This window comes from Heteronotia binoei, chromosome 1 (genome assembly GCF_032191835.1).
Source record: "Heteronotia binoei isolate CCM8104 ecotype False Entrance Well chromosome 1, APGP_CSIRO_Hbin_v1, whole genome shotgun sequence".
Taxonomy (NCBI): Eukaryota; Metazoa; Chordata; class Lepidosauria; order Squamata; family Gekkonidae; genus Heteronotia; species Heteronotia binoei.
Genome location: NC_083223.1, coordinates 233,509,180 through 233,529,368, shown reverse-complemented (window position 1 = coordinate 233,529,368; position 20,189 = coordinate 233,509,180). Strand labels below are relative to the sequence as shown.

At 41.9% G+C, this 20,189-nt stretch overlaps 1 protein-coding gene across 3 annotated transcripts in view; it reads left to right on the top strand.

Annotated features, from left to right (window-relative positions):
• RTN4 (reticulon 4) overlaps positions 1-20,189 on the top strand; it is a 39,970-nt gene that overhangs the window by 16,944 nt on the left and 2,837 nt on the right. For 2 of the 3 annotated variants that reach the window (XM_060249282.1, XM_060249266.1), the window contains 5 exons: positions 7,092-7,299; positions 10,567-10,705; positions 16,648-16,717; positions 18,824-18,870; positions 20,113-20,171. In XM_060249282.1, coding sequence (XP_060105265.1) covers positions 7,092-7,299; positions 10,567-10,705; positions 16,648-16,717; positions 18,824-18,870; positions 20,113-20,171 — 523 coding nt within the window. Of the gene's footprint in view, positions 1-5,701; positions 5,734-7,091; positions 7,300-10,566; positions 10,706-16,647; positions 16,718-18,823; positions 18,871-20,112; positions 20,172-20,189 lie in introns of those variants that run through there. The other variant, XM_060249274.1, reaches the window with a different exon arrangement.

Here is a 20,189-nt window from a genome sequence, read left to right as displayed (position 1 = left end):
CTTTCTTAGGTGAGAATGGGTAGCAATCTGCAGCTGTAATATGGCCTTGCCAAACTGTAGTAGCTGACAGCTCAGCATAACTCAGCAGTAGAGCACATGCGTTCATAGAATCATAGAGTTGGAAGAACTCAGGTTTAATCAGCAAGACTTCTAGTTTTGTAAGCAAGTGTTGCTGGAAAGCTGCTGCCAATCAGAATTGCACAATGGCTGTTCCTGTGTCATACAGTATGTTTAATGTGAACATGTGTTCCACTGGCAGCAGGACTTTTCTGTCCTGGAACCCTTTTCCCTTGCAAGGCTGACATAGGAAACTGATGGCTAGGAATTTCGTTCCTTGAAACTAAGCCCTGATGGAGTACGCAGTGGTAATAAAATGGGAGTATAAAGTTGCCAGTCTGCAGTTGGGGGCAGGGGATCCCCTGGTTTGGAGGCCCTCCTTCTGCTTCAAGGTTATCAGAAAGTGTGTTGTGTGTGGGGGGTTGAATGTCGACTGGTCCCCACAGGGTATTATAGAGAATTGATCTGGGGGTATCTGGGGCTCCAGAGGGGGCTGTTTTTTGAGGTAGAGGTATCATATTTTCAGTATAGCATCCAGTGCCTCTCCTCAAAACACCCCCAAGTCTCACAAAGATTGAAGTAGGGGGTCCAATTCTGTGAGCCCCCAAATAAGGTGCCCCATGCTACATTAATTATTTCCAGAGAAAGGAAGACATTTAAAAGGAGTGTGGTCCCTTTAAATGTAATGGCCAGAACTTCCTTCAGAGTTCAGTCGTGCTTCTTATAACCTTGCTGCTGGCTCCACCTCCAAAGTCCCCAGATATTTCCTGAGTTGGACTTGGCAACCCTAGCATGGTAGAGAAGATACTTTTTTGCTTTTTGCTCTTAATGTTGTTTAATAAGAAGTATTTAAAAAGTTCTTCAAAATGTTTTCATCTCGTATTAATAAGCACCAATTGCAATTTATTTTATTATCCTACCACTCTTTTTCTTCTTATTGAGTGTCCTGAACAATGAGTCAGTCATACACCCTCTGTCCCTAGTGACATGTCTCCAAAGTAGACCCTAACCCTAACCCTAACCGACTGATATGGAAGGTGTTGGTGAAAGCAAGTTGACTAGGAGGGCTTCTGTAACTTGATGTTACAGATTTCTTTGTTTTTGATGGGTGTGTGTAGGTGTGTGTATGTATACTGACCTAAATACATTTGAGTTGATTGATCCTAAAGGTTAATGATGATGGGGAGAAGTCTGAATTAGACATTGAGGGAATTTGCTTTTTTGAGGACTATAATGTGATATGGAGGTGATTCTGGATCATGCCGCTGTGCTTGTGGACTATTGAAAATAGATTTGTATGATGTTTGATTTAGTTGGCTAGCATTTTCCTAGAGCGTCATTAAGCCATTAGGTTTTACATTTTGTGTTGCTATGCAAGAAGTTTCACATAAAGGTCTTTCTGGCAGTTGATTGGGATTTCTTTGCAGGGCCAGAACTGTAGTCCATCTAGTTTGGCGGGCAGACCATTTTATTTGCCGACATCAGAAATGCCTATTTCTGTCACCTCTTTAGCATCTGTAATTGGGAGAACACTCTGTTGGAACTCTGAAAGGAGGATGCAGCAGTGGAGGTGGGAGTTCATCCATGTCATGCTTCTTTCATTGGTTTCCCCCTGACCTAGAAGAAGGAGCGGTCCCCGAAGAATAATGTTTGCAGCTCTTCATATTTACACTTGGTTGGCTATGCATGAAATCCAGGTGGCTGCTAAGAAGACAAAATTACATTGCAAACATTGACAGTGCCAGGATGAGGTGTGTGGGAACCCTTTCAGTCTGCCATGTCCACTGATAAATGCTAACTTGCTTATTTCACATTTGAGTTACAGCTAGGAGAGGGTGCAGGGAGAGTGCTTTTCACCTTGCAGTGTAGACTAGGTTTGAATTTATACTACTGTGAATTGTGGTCTGTCATGGGAGCCATACTGAGAGCGCTTGCAATACACTGACTTGCTGAATTTTCTTCAATGCAGCTGTAATTCTGCTTGAGACTATAACTGAAATAATACCTCTAGACTGGAGCACTGTTCACAACATAGTGAATGGTATGGCTTTAAATAACCGCCAGTTCTGGTTACTGACAAAAACATGCATAAGTTTATTGGCAATTCTTGTAGTGTGAAGAATGCATGCGCACACAGATACACTTGTTAGTTAAGCCTCAGAAACTGCTGATGCATAATGTTGTGTCACCCAAGAGCAAATATAGGTTTTCTGTGCAGTACCCAGAGCTGTGTGAAGATACTCTTTAGGTGTCAAAGTAATGCTGAGATCTCTCAGATTATCTCAAGCTCAGTTTTGTGTAGTGACCTTTAAAGCCCCAGATATTACCATCTGTGCACCATCTGCTAGACAGCACTTAATTTGGTGTTCTGTAACTTTTGGATTTTACACCTTAAAAATGTCTAGCCTTTACACTTAAAATGGGTGGAGTCCCCAGTATGGTGCACCTGAGTTGCATGGTGCCAGCCAACACTTTACCTGGTGTTTTCCAGGTGTTTTCAGAAAGTGGGTGGGAGTCCTGTGCAGATTCAAATAATGTTGCCTTGGTGGCAGTTGCCGCCACAGCGTTGGTTTTTAATCTTACTGCTCTTTCCTAGTGTGATTATGAAATTTCTCCTCTTCTTTCCTCCACTTGGAGTTTTTCTGAGAGAGGGATGCTCCACCTCCTGTGGCAGCCATTTTGTGGTTGAGCCCACCATCTTGTTTCAGGATTCAAAAGGTGCCTACAGGCTCAGAAATGTTGGGGACCCCTGAGTTAGAGGAATTCTTGGAAGCTATATGGAAGCAAACAGGACAGTTCTGTGGCTGAAAGTGGCACAGTCTCACATGCTGTTGTTTTTATAAACTTATAAATTCTCAGTTTTTATACCCAGTGTTTTATGGATTTTGCAAGCACAGAATTTAGAATTAGCTGTAGAATCTAGTGAAATAACCACAGAGGAATTTCTAACTAATTGCTGTGAGGAAAGTCTTTGAAGGGTAGGTAACCAAGGTTGAAAAAAACCCAAAACTATGCATATAAAAAGGTGCAGTTTTTAATATTTATTTATTGTTTGATTAAATATTTTGGATTATAATCTTATCTTTTTAATTGACAATGATAACTTGGTACATAGTATTTTCTCCCCCCCCCCCAACCTTTTTTGTTATTTCCTCCCTTTTCTGAATTGGAATTTTCTTCCCTCTGTTTTTTTTTTTTTTTTTTTGCTGTTTGCATTTGAGGAAAGTCTTTGAAAGCATATAGCTCTACCTCATAAAATCTCAGAAGCCTGGAAGGATGTGTGTGGCCTGAGTTTGGTGTTCACTGGGTCTGTAATATTCTGTTTCTCTCCTTGTCTTTCTTCCTGATAGATTCTGTTGCATAAATTATGAGGGAAAAAAAGTTTGGAAATATTGCATGACTTATGCTGGTTGCAAAATTTGTATCATCTTAGTTGCAGACTATATTTGTTTCTAGCATATAGCACACAGCACTCTTTTCTTCCTTTTCAGTCTGCACTCCTTCAGTCTTTTCACCACACCTGCTGGACTAGATCAGGCTGTTGATCTGTTCCAGCATGCTATTGTGTTAACCTTCAAAATCTTTTTTTTCATTAAAAACCCCTTTGTTTTTGCTGTGTGTTAAACATTTGCAAGTTCTAAATATAGAATGTATATGTTATAAACAAAAGTTACCTGATCACTAAATCTAGGGCTTCTAGTTGTGGAATAAATTGCTAGTTTGCTGCACTGTGTGGGTAACACAACTAAAATAATTTAACAAACTTGCTCCATAGCTCTGTTCAGATATAACACAAAATTATAGTTTCATTTTTACTGTGGTTGGTTTGTGAACACCATCAACTGAACCTCTGAATAAATATATGGAAAGAAATCTGTGCTTTTCAGTCTCTGCTGGGTGGAGTGGCTAGAAAAAGGAGAGTACTTTGGGCTGATTACTCTTGTGTTTCATGTTTCCTCCGAGGAGCGCATGGCAGCATACCATGTCATTTCACTTCATCCTTTTGAAGAGCTGCAACCCCATGAGGAAGTTCAGGTTCAGAGATAGCGACTGTAGTTCAGGGTTACCCAGTGAACTTCAGAGCAGAGTCAGTATTTGATCCTAGCCCCACATCTGACTGCAGTGCATGTCACACTACATCTTGCTATTTCAGTGTACTTACAGTGGTGGCTGTGGTAGTCCCAGGTTGGTTGGTTCAGTGCTCACAGAGATATTGGTGGCCTTGCATGTTGCTAGGCAACCATAGCAATATTGCTGAGTGCTCCAAACCTTGTTTTTTAGGGAAGGGGATTTTTAAAAAAGACGAGAAAGGAGATAGTGGGAGAGCAGAAAAAGGTGAGTGGGGAAGGAAGATAGGGAGGGAGCAAGGGAAGACTGAAGACTTGGGGGCAGATAAAGATAGGGGGTTGTTAGGAAGTAGGGTTGCCAGGTCTTACCTGTCTGCCGGCAGGGGATTTTTGTCCTTTAAGTAGGAGTTTTTTTCACACATGCAAAGCATGCACAGTGCAGTGACATCACCTGAAAGTGACGTTGTTTTTGTTGGGGGGACGCTCTGTCATTTGGGAAAAACACTATGGTCATCAGAAGGTTTTTCCCAGAATGATAGAGCATCCCTAGTGTGTTGACATCACCTCTAGGTGATGTTACCATGTTGGGTGTGATGGAGCTCTTTGGAGGTGGAGCTCCCACTGCCAGCCAGCTCTGTGCTGGCAGATTGGAGGTGCAAAAGTGGGGGAAGCTACACCCTCATTAGCCCTGCCCCCTTTGGGGGAATGGGAACCCTATTAGGAAGGAGAGAGAAAAAGTAAAGAGAGGAGAGATGGAGGATATAGTGCAGGGAGAAGGTTATGCAGAAAAATTAGAAGCTTCCTGCAAGCCCTCATTGGTCCAACACTTGTGCTATATATTCCTCACTCTTTCTTTTTGCAGTTTGTTGTGGTGTCTTGCTGTTTAAAAAAACACAGCAACAACACAAACCTGGATAAAACGATCATAGTTTTCCTCAGACATCTTGAATTTTGGTTTCTCTAAATGTTCAGTTTTTTAAAAAGAAGGGGAAAAGTTGATAAACCTTTCAAATGTATTCACCTACAAATAGAACATGGCGCATTCTCTGGAGATACTGGTTTCTGTTTGTTTGTCTTTTAAACGCAGAACATCCTTTCTTTTCCTTGAGGGATTCCCTGTTATAATGTATACCAGCAATTCAGTAATCCAAAAACAATGCTGATAATGCATTTCTAAGCAAAATATTATCTTCTGTAAAACACCAATCCTTTAGTTACACAAGGAGAAGCACATAGGTGCTGTGCCTTCAATTTTAGATCTACTCCAAGTACACTTCTTCCAAATGAATCTTGAACTGTCATTGATATTCTTCAGTTTTTTGTTTTGTTTTGTTTTTCGAAAACCCAGATATAGCATGTAAGATATAGCTGTGAATACATGTTCTCCGTTCCAAGGAATGAATTTGGTGGAGTAGCTGTCATTGGACAATGATTGCTCAAAATATTTTGTATTGGTCGGGGCTTTTCTGATTTGTGCACTGGTGAGACAGCAGGCAGTTGCATCTATCAGATGACCTGTGAGTGCCCTAGCAGGAAGTGGAAAGGCTTGCTAGTCAGCTGTGTAAAATCCGTGCTTGCAGGAGCCTTTGCAAGATGGATGCCAGAAGTGGTGAGTTTGTAAGGGTGTTCAGATGTGTGCTGGGAACACTTTTCCCCCTCCCTTGCACTCACTCTGTGCTTCAAAATACAGTTTACTCTTCTTAACTCTAGGGGGGGGATAGGATTCAGGATAGGTGTAAATATTTCGTTTAGTGCAGCAGCTGCAATTGAAACTGCAACACTTTTTTGGAAGATATAATAGGGGGACTTTTACAGCTGTCATATGGAGACACTTGCTTTAAAAGCGAAGGAAAAAATTGTAACTGGATGAGCTGTGAACGTAAGGCACGGTGCTAGCCCTGCTATTTTTAGAAATACCAAGTGACAGCTCTTGCTTGCTTACCAAATGTAGCCTGCAGTATTTGCTTTAAAATAAAGCTAGGGCTATCTGACTTTATTTTATTTTATTTTTGTCAGGCAAAAATTGTTCACACTTTTACAACAACAAAAATTGTTTCTAGGCAAATACTGCTTAGAAAACCCCTTTGTGTCCGTCTCTGTAGATATTTCATGTGCATTTTAAAGTGAAGGAAAAAAGTTTCATCTTTTAAGCTACTGAAATTCTGTTACCACCTTGCTCAACATAATGTGAATGGAAAGAAAATTATCTTGTGACTGTTCACAGTGAGGTTTAAATACCACCACCCCGCCCCAGTTTAGGTAGACACAACAAAATTATTTTTTGGAAGATCTGAGTTGTGTGGGTTGGGTGTTGTCTGTAGGGATTCAAATTCAAAGTGCCAATAAAATTTAAGCCAAAAAAAAAGCTGCAGGTGTTTGATTAGGACTGCAGGTATTAATTAATCCCCTTTCCTATGTGAACTGTGTGTTTGTGTGGAGTTGGTTCCCTCCGAGCCTATTACTCATGTTCTGTTTTTTCTCACCATGTGCATGCTCCATTGCCTTCCATGCACATGCAGTTATTGGTACATTTCTAACGAAGCACACTCATTGTGTGGAGATTGTACTGAGGGAACAGGGTTTTGGATATTGAGAAATTTTAATTGTACAGTTACTTTGTGGCGGCATTCTTTAACTTCATTTGGAGTACTTAAAGTACTGTTGTTGCTTTCCGTGTTCTGCAGAGTAGTACCACTACAATATCTCCTTGAATTAAATTTTCGTTGACTTTGATAGCTGAAGCATGATGTAACCTATTCTTTTTGTATAGCCACATGCATATACGTGTGTGTGTGTATAAGCTATAAAGTGTGTGTGTGTTGGGTGTGGGTGGGAACCCTCTAAAACACTTGTAGTTTTAAAAACCTAGGACAATTTACTATTTTTGATGGCACAGGTCATGTGATATTGCTGTGTCCTAGTACTAGGACCATGCCCTCTGATCTCTCTTCCTTTAAATCTCTCCAGTTGTTGATCTCCTTTACTGGCGAGACATTAAGAAGACTGGTGTGGTGTTCGGTGCCAGCTTGTTCCTGCTGCTTTCTTTAACGGTATTCAGTATTGTGAGTGTGGTTGCTTACATTGCCTTGGGCCTTCTGTCGATGACCATCAGCTTTAGGATATACAAGGGAGTTATCCAAGCAATCCAGAAGTCTGATGAAGGCCATCCATTTAGGTAAGTCTTTTCTCTTTCCTGTAACTTCTGTTGCAGAGATGAAGGGTTGTGGTGGGCTTTTGGTTTTTTATTTGCTGCATGGTTGGGTAAGCCACTTTTTAAAACATTTGCCTTGAAGGTGAAGCTTGGATCTCACCCCCAAATCTCTGCTGATAGAAAGATTTCCATCAGCATTGTATGACTTCTCCACCTGCTCCCTCCTGCTTCCCCCCCAAATGCCTCCTGAAATTCTGCTTCTGGGAAAGTAGAGACTCCAGCGGAAGCATGGAGGGAGTTTGGGGTGGACTGCAGGAGGAGGGAATTGGTGAACATCATGAACCCCCTTTTATCAGCAGAGATGATAGCTGGGCTCCAACCCGTAGTAAGTTTTTCATAGTTGTGTTTCTTTGTCAGATTTCCCATAGCTGAAGAGGAATCACTTGGAAGCAGAATATGGGCCATCGGTACAACAGCCCCTTGTAATTGAAAAGGGAACATGTGTGATGATGAGACTAAGTAGCATTTCTTGCTGAAATCAATGCCTCCATGTGGGGCTGTGTGTGAGTTGTAGCAACTTGCAGTTTGCACCTCCAGGATTGATACGTGTTCATGGCCACTCCACTGCCCACCTGAAGGGCTCTGCATTAGTATTTGCATGTTTAGCTTTTTTGGGCACCCATTTTTTTCCAAGGATAAATTGTAAACTTTTTTTTAGTACTTTAAAAAAAAGAAACTGGTTGAGTAAGTTCTTAGAGTTTGTCTTAGACTAACCTTGTAACCGCAAGCTTAAGCCTTTCAAGGTTCCTCTTTTAGGCGCAGGAAGAAAAGTAGATCTCTTCTTTTTTGCTGAAAAATATATTAAATTCTTCCAAATTCCTCCAGATTTGATATAAAAATGAGTAATGCTGGATTCCCATTGTAATTGTAAGCAGGCAAATTCAAAATTATCAGTTACTGAATTTTTGCTTCCGACATCCAAAATTCTTTAATTGTATTCAGAAGTAGGTCTCAGATTGGTGGATCTTAATTCCTAGAATGTATGCTTTATAACTGTAGTTATAGGCTCACTTGTAATACTGAAGAACAGTAAATGCTGACAGTTTGCCCTGCCTCTGACAACTCTGCAAGGCCAGCATACTCCAGGATTGGGTTGAACTTGTTGCTGAGAAGGAATGGCTTGCTTAAGACTTCTAGGTTAATTTAGGTAGGCCTTTCTTTCCCAGTGATTCCTTGTGGAGTCAGTTGAAATTGACTCAACCCATTCCTGTTGTACATGCCACAGTTCTGCCTGAGCCATGCCTGTCTGCCTGTCACTTTCAGACTGTCCTTTGTCCTTCAGTAGTACATCTTTTGATTATTGTCATGCAGACTTCTGTGGCCCCCTTCCCTGATCTACATACTTCCGGGACTGCTTCTCTCAATAGAGTGTTATACTCAGGTATTAAAAATCTACTGGTGGTCCTCAGCCTGAGAGAGTTCTGACTGTCCTTGACCAGGGCCTTCTCAGTCCTGGCCCCTGCCTGGTAGAACTCTGTGTTGGAGAACATCTGTGCTCTGCAGGATGTATTACCGTATGTTTCTGTGGGGCCTGCAAGGCAGAGATGTTCTGACAGCAACAGGACAGCAAGCAGTCTGGTGCTCTCAGGTTCCCCCCTACTTTACCTGCTATTTTAGAGGCTTGGGAGTTTCAGTTTTTAGCTAAAATTACTCGCCACCTTGGAACTGTGTTTTTATTGGAACTGTAGTTTTTTTATATTGGTGATTTGATTTAATTTCAATTGTGTTTTTATTCTGATGTAAGCTGCCCTGAGCCCTGCTTGCGGGGAAAGGCAAACTAAAAGTCCAAATAATAAATAAATACTATTTCTATGCTGTGAACTCTTTAGAGCAGTGATTTCCAACATTGTTCCTGCCTATGTGTTTCCTGGTACTCACATAGTTCTTGAGAATAAAACCTGAAGGGTCTTGAGTGGAATGGGGTGGGGAACACACACGCACATAACCAGGGACAATCAGATCACTCCTTATCAGCTGACTGACATACAAAGTTCTGAGCTTGTTCCAGATGGGTGTTAACACAGATGTGTGTCTCTGTTTAGTCTCAGAAGGACTTCCATATGTTTGTGGACATAGTAACTTGTCCATATAGCCACTCAGGGAATAAGCATCCCATTTCTCTGAAAACTGAAAATAAACAGTAGCTTCCCAAAGCAAAGAACCTATGCTTGCCTTTCTTCTGCTGCCTCAGTGCTTTTTCAAGGAATGCCCTGTCTTCAAGGAATGTCCATTTGTTATTGGAGGAATGCTTGGCATGGCACCTCTCAACTTTATGTGATTGGCCCTGTCCCTTTGGCAGCCATTTTGTTGTGGCACCTACTTTTCCTCAAAATTCGAAAATGCATATGGTATAGGGGCCCTGTCTTTCAAACCACGCATGCTCTTAACCTGGAAAGCCCACAACCCTGTTTAAATGCCAGTGAACAAAGGTAGGATCACAAAGTAAAAATTACTGTGCTGACATAAAAAAACCCATTATGGTGGGTTTTTTCAGAGGGAGATCTTTCTTGTAAAAACAACAAGGGACAGATATAATGGAACATGATGTTAGTTTTTTCCTGTGTCATTCTTACCAAGAACATTTGAAAACTGTTCAAAGCGGTAGAGCTGGAAATTGGTTTACATGGCTTCCAAACAATTTTAGTAACTCCTAGACCAATACTGGGAAAGGGTTTTTGTTTTGCTTTTTAAAAAACACCCAAATCTAGTAAGGGAGAAAAATTTGGAAGTGAGCAAGTTTCATTTGTGTCTTAAAACCAGAAAGGGATTTGCATTTTGCAACTTGGGAGTTTAATGTTCTTGGCCATAGCAGATCTTCACACATGCCACTTCCCCATGTTGATGATGTTTGGAGGGGGATGATAAGTGGCTAGCGGAATGAAAGTGCAGCGTTGAAAGCTGATACTATGGGATGTGGCATGGCTCAGGTTTTTTGGGAGTGCAAGAGAGCAGATGATGATGATGTTCCGACATTTTTCTAGAGGAGAGCCTTCTGAGCGGCATTAGAACAGCTTTATGACCCATTCTTGGAAAGAGAAGCCACTACGCTTCCAGGTGTTTCTGTTTGAATGCTAGGAATACTTCAGAAGAAGCCCAGCTCTTGTTTGTCTGCACAGTATTAGGCCACTGTGACCTCACCATTCATTTTCATTGTGCTTTGACTGAGAACTTGGAGAGCTTGAAAAGCTCTGGATGCCAAGAGTCTTACAGATAGCACATTTCCTCTTCTAGGGCTTACTTGAAAAAAGATGTTGCTGTGTCCGAAGAGCTTGTTCAGAAATATAGCCATGTTGTGCTTGGTCACTTCAACAACACAATTAAGGAGCTCAGGCGCCTCTTTTTAGTGGACGACTTGGTGGATTCTCTGAAGGTAAGATACTTCCTTTCAGTCTTTGTGGATTATAACAATTGTTGATGATGACAGGGTTAGCAGTGGGGAGCTTGGGGAGATACACAACAACCAGGTTGCCATAAGAGGCCATCTGGTGGATTGGAAACAAAAGTCACAGGGTGGGCAAGGGAAAAGGCATCGCACTGTTAGATTGTTTTCTTGTTTTAACTGTTGTAAATTATTCAATGTATTTTAATATTTATTAACCTTATTGTTTTGAATTTTATGTTGTAAGCCGCCCTGAGCCTGCCTCGGTGGGGAGGGCGGGATATAAATCGAATAAATAAATAATAAAACTTATGCTGGCTTTAGGGGAAATGTTGATTGACAGGGTAGTTTGGACTTCTCTAAATAGCAGAATGAATGGTGAGGTACTCCTGACTGTAGTTCTCAGTTGTGATGTATTAGATTTGCTGCTTCAGAGGTCATTTTCCTCTAAAGACATTATGTGGTCCAGAAACATGGGATTTGGGAATTTGTGCATCAGTAAATGCAGTACAGTAAAAAAAATACATATTATAAACTAAAGTAGTGGTAGAGTACAAGGAAGGCTTGCAAGGCCTTTTTACAGAGAAGGAGGAGGAAGCAAAATTATGCTGCCTTGTCTTGCTGAAGGGGGGGGGCGGGTTATGCCTGTCCTGCAGGTGAATCTGCCAGGTACCAGTCATAACACTTGTTAAGGCCTTTTGGATATTTTTTTTTAATCCTACTTGATTATTCCGCATCAATCTGGCAGTCAGTCTGTATGATTTGGTCTTGTATGTGTGCACCGATGCATAAACTCTGTGCAATTATTATGTATGTAGATGTCTGGTAAGAAGTTGCTTTGCACACTGCGGTTTGTCCAGACTGGCTGTTTGATATGCAGGGCCTTGCTGCATACCACTGGCGTCTGTCGCAGGACAAATGTAATCTTTGTGGAACCAGCAACAAAAAGATTTGGGTTTTTAAAACCAAATTGTAGATAGATGATATATATAAAACTTTCAAAAATATAAAAAAAAATTTCAAGAATTTCCATAGCCTTGATCAGTTCTGGTTCTGACCTATTTTTCTTGTATTAGAGTTTTGTGGATTAGCTGTGTTATCAGAGAGGCTCATACATTGCCTGACACTCTTGCATAATGATTAACTGATGTCTGTTTTGTTTTATTGACAATGCAGTTGCAGCTTACTGGTTGGGGTGAGTAGAGAGTGGTGAAATTTAGACTCCCCGGCTTGATGTATTTGATGAAGGTTCTTCATCAGGACCAAGCCAGAATCTTAGCTTACTTTGCTGGATCCTCTTTCCCAGTATGTAACACACAAAGATACACAAAGAATGTGCTCTTTAAATACAATGGAATAGGGCTTTTTTTGAGCAGGGATGCAGTTCCGGCTAGTTTGGCGTCAGGGAGTGTGGCCTGATATACAAACAAGTTCCTGCTGAGCTTTTTCTACAAAAAAAAAAGCAATGGAAAATTTCCAGTAGAGGTGTTAATAAAACACATTGGAAGAAGGTAAATGTTTGGAATTTCCTACTACAGGGCAGGTGCTCCAAACATTGATCATTTGAGTTGCACTTTTCTGTTCCTTTTCAGGTTTTAGGGGTTTTTTTGAGACGAGGGAACGAGAACTGTATGGAGTATTCGAAACTTAAGTACACTATAGATTCATATAAAAATTTTGCTTATGAGTGTGTCCCTGTTAGTTATATCTAAAATGCCAGTTGCTGTATCATCTAGGCAAAGGGAGTAGAATAGTCCCAGTGGACCAGAGAGTGCCAATCCCACACCCTGGAGGATTATTCAACAGCTGCCTGGAAAGCTGTATCAGCTGGCAGGATGATTTGGCTTCCATCTGTGCTGAACTCTGCCAGACTTGGCATTATAACCAACCCTGCATCCCTGTCTATGAGGACCAGAGGTCTTGCTGATGTTACTGAACTGCTGGAAAAGGAAGGTGTCACACTTGTATTTTGCTAAGCAACAAGAGTGTCTTGGACCCTGTCGATCTCACATTTGTTTATATGCAATGTATATTGTACATTGCTTTCTCAGAATGGAAAAACCATGAGCTTTTGGGTGTTTTAGATACTTTTCACAGATGAGGCTAATCTTAGGTGTTTCTTTCTAAGCATTTCTTTAAATGCCATGTGTACAGTCTAATTAGAGAGAGGAGCAGAGCTATGTTGGTTTATTATAGCAAAAACAACCCAAAAGGTTAATAGTTTTATGGGGGTATAAAGCTTTTGTGGTCTAGCCTTGCATCTGAGGATGTGAGCTCTAGTCCACAGAAGCTAAAACCACATTAAATCTGTTTGTTAAGTATCGTGAAGCTCTGTTGTTCTGTCTGTAGTGTTTTCAGACTGTGTTAAGAAGTCAACAGTAGGTTTTGCTAGAATTGATTTCTGTTGCAAAATAGAATGAGAGCCACTTTGGGTGTGATCTGCAAACTCGACTTATTATGGGTTATTGCAGTGAGGTGGAAACTGCTTCCCTGGGGCTTTTCCATTTAGTGGGTTCAGCATGGGAGAACCTTGTGGCTGAGTGAGCCTAGTCTGGCTCCCTCCCACTTGAATGTCTCTTTCTCACACTGGACTGACATGGGGAAAATGGGAGCTCTTTGTGGCTTGACTGTTAGAGAGCTGCAGATTCCAAATACCTGTTATCTCATGTATTCACATACCCAAACCTCCCTGATGAATTGGCTTTCTTGTATGACTAGCTCTATTTTATGAGGATTTTTCATATTGCTGCTGCCTCTTTAAAAAAAAAAAAAAAGGATGATACTGCAAGTGGCTGTTTTAGGCTAAAGCAAAATCTGACAAAAAACGCCATCCAGTAAATTTTATTAAAAGCAAATAGTTAGCATAGCAATTGGCAGTCTTTCAGGTTTTCCAACACATTTCATCTAAATAGATGTTGGATAAAGAAGGGTGGAGGAGAAAAAATTATGTAGGCCATGATCTCAAGCCAGCATGGCCACACTTTGTGTGGAAAGCTAGAGCGGTCTGAATGGACACGGTGATAATGGGTGGAGTTTGTATTGGGTTGTAGAAGGTAGTTGCCTCCTGTCACAAGTATAAAAACTAGTAGTTGATCGAATGTATCTCTGCCACCAAACAGAAACCTCAGGGCCCTTGGAAGACTGAGAGCAGGGTGGAAATATAGGGCAGTTGTCATATTTAGAATTAATTTTAGTTGACTAAGTAGATAGTCAGTGGAAGACAAATTGGGAAATATAACCTAGTGGCTGTGAAGAACAAAAAGTGTTATAAGCACAGTCCTTTCCCAGGTCATCATCCCCAGGTGAAGGATCCTTTCTGTCAGTTAAATTCAGGTATTTCTGAAACAAAGCTAGGTCATAACAAAAGCCATGTGATGCCTTCTGAAAGGTTTGGAGGGAGTCATGTCTGAACAGTGTAATGCCAATTCTGGGATGGACCAGAAGATTGCTGCAACAGTGATGCTGTCTACAGCCCTGTGTCTGGTGTGTATCTGTTCACGCTAGTCATGTATGCTGCTTCCGGAGCAGGGACTGATTTTTCTTGCTGTAACATGTGAGGTATTTAACAATGTAATACACCATGAGTCAGAGGAAACAGAGTTCTCTCTGTTTTGAGGAAAAGGCAAACTTACGCCTCAGAAGCATTTGAAACACAGGCTGAGAGTACACCAGATACTCTAAGCCAGGTGTATGGTGTGGGGACCCAAAAGTTTAAATTTACTTGGGGCAGACATCCACTTGAGAAAAATGCAGCATTCACAAATCATTAAAACTGCAGATGCCATAGGCTGGGAAACACTGCTCTCAGCATCTGACTCTTAATGGTGCCTGTATGCTCTCAGGGTTCTGTTTAGTAGAGCTGTGTATTTGTGTATTGTCCTTTGAAAACAATAAGCAAGGTAATTTCTTTAAAGTGTGGCACTTTCCAGCTTGCACTAGCCTGGCACACAAGCCCTTTCTAGTTTTTGTTTTGTATTCCTAAAATCTGAGGCTAAGAGTGCTTATGTGCCTTGGAAAGCCACCACCACCACCTTCCTTGTCATTCTCTTAGCTAGGCTTTCTTGTGACTGCATGCTCCCCCCCTCTCAGTAGTCATGAGATGACCCTTCTGTTTCATTTACAATTGAGCAAACTCCCTCTGTGACTTTGTTTTGAGAGCCCTTTCCCCTCCTCCCAAATTCTTTGCTGAATATTTTACATAAGGTCTAGCAGCAGAAAGCGGCAGCCTGATCACACAAGCTGGTGAGTCAGCATTTCCCTCTTTCTTGATAAGAGCAGCCTGGCACAGCTCTTTTGGAGCAGTTGGCTGGTCTTTGAGCTAGCAGGGTGCCATCTACAGAGCCTGCATCTTCATCTCCTCTAGGGTGTGATCTAGTTCCTAACAAGGTTGACCTTTTTTGTTAGTTTCATGCTGTTAATGTTTTAAGTTTGGAGGTAAAAACTTGCTTTCGGAAAACATGAGAATTTTTAATACTTTGAAAGTAAAGAGCTGATGACTCCTTAGATGAGAGGGGAAGAAGTTGATTGGCACTCCCAGAGCACATTCTTTGCATGCTGAGGGTCTGGGCTCAATCCCTAGCTTCTTGCATTAAAAGGATCTTGGCTAGTCCTCTGCTGAGATTCGGGTGAGCCAGTAGGCTGGTTGGACAAAAGGTCTGAGTTGGTGTGAGGCAGCTGTGCATGTCGTGGCACCAAAAAACCAGCCCTCTTAAGGCATTTGTCACAGGTCTCTGAGTGGGAGGCTCTGCAGAGCTTTTGCCTCCCATTTGAGGCCTAAAGCATCCCTGGGTACATCCTTGGCACTAATGCTGTGCCATGGGGACCCAGCTTGCTGCCTCATTGGTCATCTGCTCACCATCACACAATAACTTCTTTTGCTCTTGCAGCACAGATTTGAGGTTTGAGAAGAGTAGCGGAAAGAGGGAGCAAAGCTGTAGATATTATGGTTTAAATGTGTCCTTTTAAGGCACTTTTTGTCCCTTCTTTGAAGTGCAGGATAAAGAGGGGGGGGGGTGAGCATTAGATGATCAGGCTAATGGGGGTGTAAATCCTGAATTTTTATATTTTCTGTAATGATGTACCTGATAACACCAATTCTGAACAGGTGTTTGCCTCATGGCAGTAAATGCAGCTTTGGAGGTTATGCCCTACCTTGATGCATACTGGCACGTTCTCTGGGAAGGGCAATGAAACATTTGCCATGTGAGTGTTGAACTGGTAGGAATTTCTGATGGTGATCTTCCCAAAGCAGCAAGTGTGAGACTTGAATTCAACTGCAGAGGGCACAGAGGTCATTCCCGCCTTGAATCTGCTTAGCTGGAAGTGGATTCTTGAACCTCAGGGAGGCAGAGCAGTCCTGAAATACTGGGATCCTTGAGTCATCCTTGACCTGGCCTGAATTCAGACCAAGGACCTCTCTGCAAAGGGCTGTGGATCCCGTTACCAGTCTTCTTGGCTATAATTATCTCTGACATACAGAGGCTGGAGGGTTGCCGTTTTGTCACTTTCTTTCCATTCTACCTTCAGGCGAGTCATGTTAATGAATGCTGTTAAGACTTGCTACCTGCATGGCAGTTGCCACAGGGGTGATGCCAAAAGTGGTATCCTGGTGGATGTTTCACTTTTGTCTAACACTTTAGAATGGTTTTCAGTGCAATGGATCCCGATGCATGGGGAGTCTCCATGCCTCCCCTCCCCCCACCAGCAGCCAGGAACGAAAAGTGTGAGCAGGGCTATACACAGCAACTTGTCAGGCATGCTTAAGTCCATTTATTTAGGAGATTTTTATTCTGCCTTTCCAGATTTCCAGTCCTGATTGCGGCACCTTTTGACAAAATGATAAAATTGTCAATACCAGAAACAAACCATTAAAACTAGCTTTCAGCTGAATGTTCCAATGCCTGTACCCTCACTCAGCTCTGTTGTTCTTTCAGTTTGCTCTGTTGATGTGGGTGTTCACCTATGTTGGTGCCTTGTTCAATGGGCTGACATTAATGATACTGGGTAAGTTCTTTTCTGTTTTCCTCAGTCAAATCCTTTACCGTCTTAAAATCATGCAGAAGCAATTAAAGGCAAGGTCTTTTTAAAGGGTTCTTTTACAAAGCCAGTATTATGTTGAAGCCTCTGAGCAGGTAAACAAATGCAGTGAAAGACTATAGGAACTTGGAAGAAAAGTACAAGAAATTCAGCTTGCTAAAACTATATTGCTGTGCTGGGGAAAACATGAAGACAAAAGGGATGGAAAAAAGACAGAAGACATATGACATCTTGCTCTCAATTCAAACAAAGGGACAGTGTGTTTAAATTCAGGCAAACGTGACCAAGATTGGTACCTACAGACAGTAGCAGAGCCGTCTGGAAGTGGTATCCTACTGAAAGTTTAGTTTTGCTGCTGGATGAGGAGGCCTGGTTTGAGACAAGAGTTCCTCAAAATTAGAGTTCAGGGTTTGGTTTGGGAAGGACTGAGGTGACCTGGAGGGAAGACTAGGACCTTCTGTAGTTTGTCCACATTTCCATGGCTTCCCTCATGTTAAGGGGGACCAAACTGGAGATAGGGGAAGAAAAAGCCATGCTTCTCTGTCCCTTAACTCATCTGGGAAGAATATGCTCCTCTTCTGCAAGCTTCTTGTATCTCAAAGCCTGGTTTTCATGTAGGAGGTTTATTTCGGGGAAGAATGAATGGAGCCTGGTAGAGGATGGGGCACTTTGCTGGAATTTCAAAAGTGTATCTTTGTACTCATCATTAGTTCAGAGGTTCTTTGTAATGCCAGTGGTATATCAGCAGTTCTGGAGCTGTTCATAGTCATTAATGCTAGATTGGTGTTCTTATAGGATTGCACAATACAGATGGTGGCCCACTGCACAGGAAGGGTTGACTTGTCCAGTGCCCCTTTCACTTTAGCTCACAGCTTGCCTTGCTGCTGCAGCAGTTTCTGTAATTTATTTCAGACATTTCTATCCCTCTTTTCTTCCTAATGTGGACCAAAATGGCTTACAAAAGACCCCAAACAAATAACAACAATGACAAGCCACTTCAAATTTAAATGAACAAGAACACAAAAAGTACACTAAACATCCTGGTCTGCTCTGGGATACACTGAGAGGGTCCTTCAAGGCCACAGGCTGAGGCCGAGAACTATTTGGCTTGCCCAGAAGCCAGAGCTAGCTTTGGTTTGCTCCAAGGCTTTAAGAACCTGAAACAGGAGGGAAACTGAAGCTCAGCCTAGATCTTAAACAGCTGGCAACCATCATCTTACAATCCCCCTCCATGTGACTGGAAATGCTACTTCTGTTTGTGGACCTGGATACACAGTGCAGGGACTTTGCTGTGTACAATTCTGGTCACCACACATCAAAAAAGATATTATAGCACAGGAAACAGTGCAGAAAAGAGCAACTAGAATGATTAAAAGGTTGGGATACTTTCCCGATGAAGAAAGCTTAAAGTGCTTGGAGCTCTTTAGCTTGGAGAAACGATGACTGAGGAGTGACGTGATAGAAGTTCACAAGATAATGCATAGAGAAGGTAGAGAAAGAAGTACTTTTCTCCCTTTCTCACAATACAATAACTTGTGGACATTCAATGAAATTGCTGAGCAGTCGGGTTAGAACGGTTAAAAGGAAGTACTTCTTCACTCAAGGAGTGATTAACACATGGAATTCACTGCCAGAGGAGGTGGTGGCAGCTACAAGCATAGACAGTTTCAAGGGGGATTGGATAAACATATGGAGCAGAGGTCCATTAGTGGCTATTAGCCACAGGGTATAGATAGAACTCTCTGTCTGGGGCAGTGATGCTCTGTATTCTTGGTGCTTGTGGGGGCGGGACAACAGTGGGAGGGCTTCTAAGTTCCTGGCCTCCCTGGTGGACCACCTGATGGCACCTGGGTTTTTTGGCCACTGTGTGACACAGAGTGTTGGACATGGATGGACTGATCCAACACGGCTTCTCTTATGTTCTAACATTCACTTGTACTAGCTAAGTAGTTCTTTTTTAACTGCTTTAAGACATATTTCTTTATATGGGTTGTAAAAACTAGTATTAGGTCTTTTAGTGTCTCTGAATATCTGTAGACTGATATCTGATGTGTTTCCCCCCTCCTCATCTAGCTGTGATTTCGCTCTTCAGTATTCCAGTTATTTATGAAAAACACCAGGTGAGTATGTAGGGTAACTTGATCAGTCACATTCTGGCAAAAATTGGGTGCAATTGGTTCCAATAGTAAGAAAAAAAAACATGAATGAAGGGTGGAGAATGCTGTGGGCTTGGATCCATCAGTAATTTCCACAGATTGAAGGAATTTAGTTCTGTTGAGTGTGATTTCTTTGTCTCCTTCTCCTTGCTGTAGCCCAGAATGCCCCAGCGCTGCTCCTGCGGGACCAGGCAACACCCAGGAGCAGCATGAGCGGGGAGTTAGAGATCTGCAGCAGCCGTGGGGAAATGAGGGGAATAATATCCCCTCCCATCTGTGGAAGTCCTCTATTGAATTAAAGCCCATCTTTCTTCCTGTTCTGTAGTTCTGCATAGCTATTGCGGGTTTCAGATACTGATCAGGACTATAAGACCTAAGAGTATCTCCCTTTGTACCTGTCCCACTAAATTACCTTTTTAAAAGACACTGCAAACTGTTGGGGCACCATGGATAGTCTCAGATAATGCACTAGCAAACTTGCATAGCTGCTAATTGAACAGAAAGTAGTGCTAGAACTACTGAGGGAAACTCAATATTCAGAGGCACTAATCCCCTGAATCACAGAGCCAGGAGCCAACATCAGGGGAAGGCCTCAACTTCTATACCCTGTTGTTGGCTGTCCAGAGGAACTGGTTGGCTGCTGTGTGATTTAGAGTGCTGGACTAGATGGACCATTGGTCTGATCCAGCAGGGCTGTTCTTATGTGATACGTCTGCCTTTACTCCCCAGTTTTTGTTAAACTGTAATGGCAGTGACTTCAAATTTATTTTACATTTTTCTTTCACAAGAAAGTGCAACAGTTACAAGACAATGAATGTAAATAATTTTGCACAAAATACTGAAAATTAACTTTAAAAACCTTTATAGCACCAGTGCAGTATAGTATGCTAAACTCAGACACAAATATGTGCCCCCTCCCCACCTGCTGGAAAGACTGTTCAGAGTTCCACCCTCCCTTCTCTATGGACATATGGTATTAATGCTTGGGGATACTAATATGGAAGGAAGCATTTAATTTTAGAGAATCAGATTCTCTCTGACATACATTGTTCTCTTGCACTATGCAGTGTAAAACATTCTGTTTGGACATGAACCCATCTTTGCAGCATTAACTAGTGCTTAAAATGCATTGCAGCTGGAATATAACTTTTGATACATGCCAAATTTTAACTATAACTGTAAATCTGAATATTCATTTCTTTTCAGGTTCAAATTGACCATTATCTGGGACTTGTGAACAAGAATGTCAAAGATGCTGTGACGAAGTGAGTATGATAACCTGT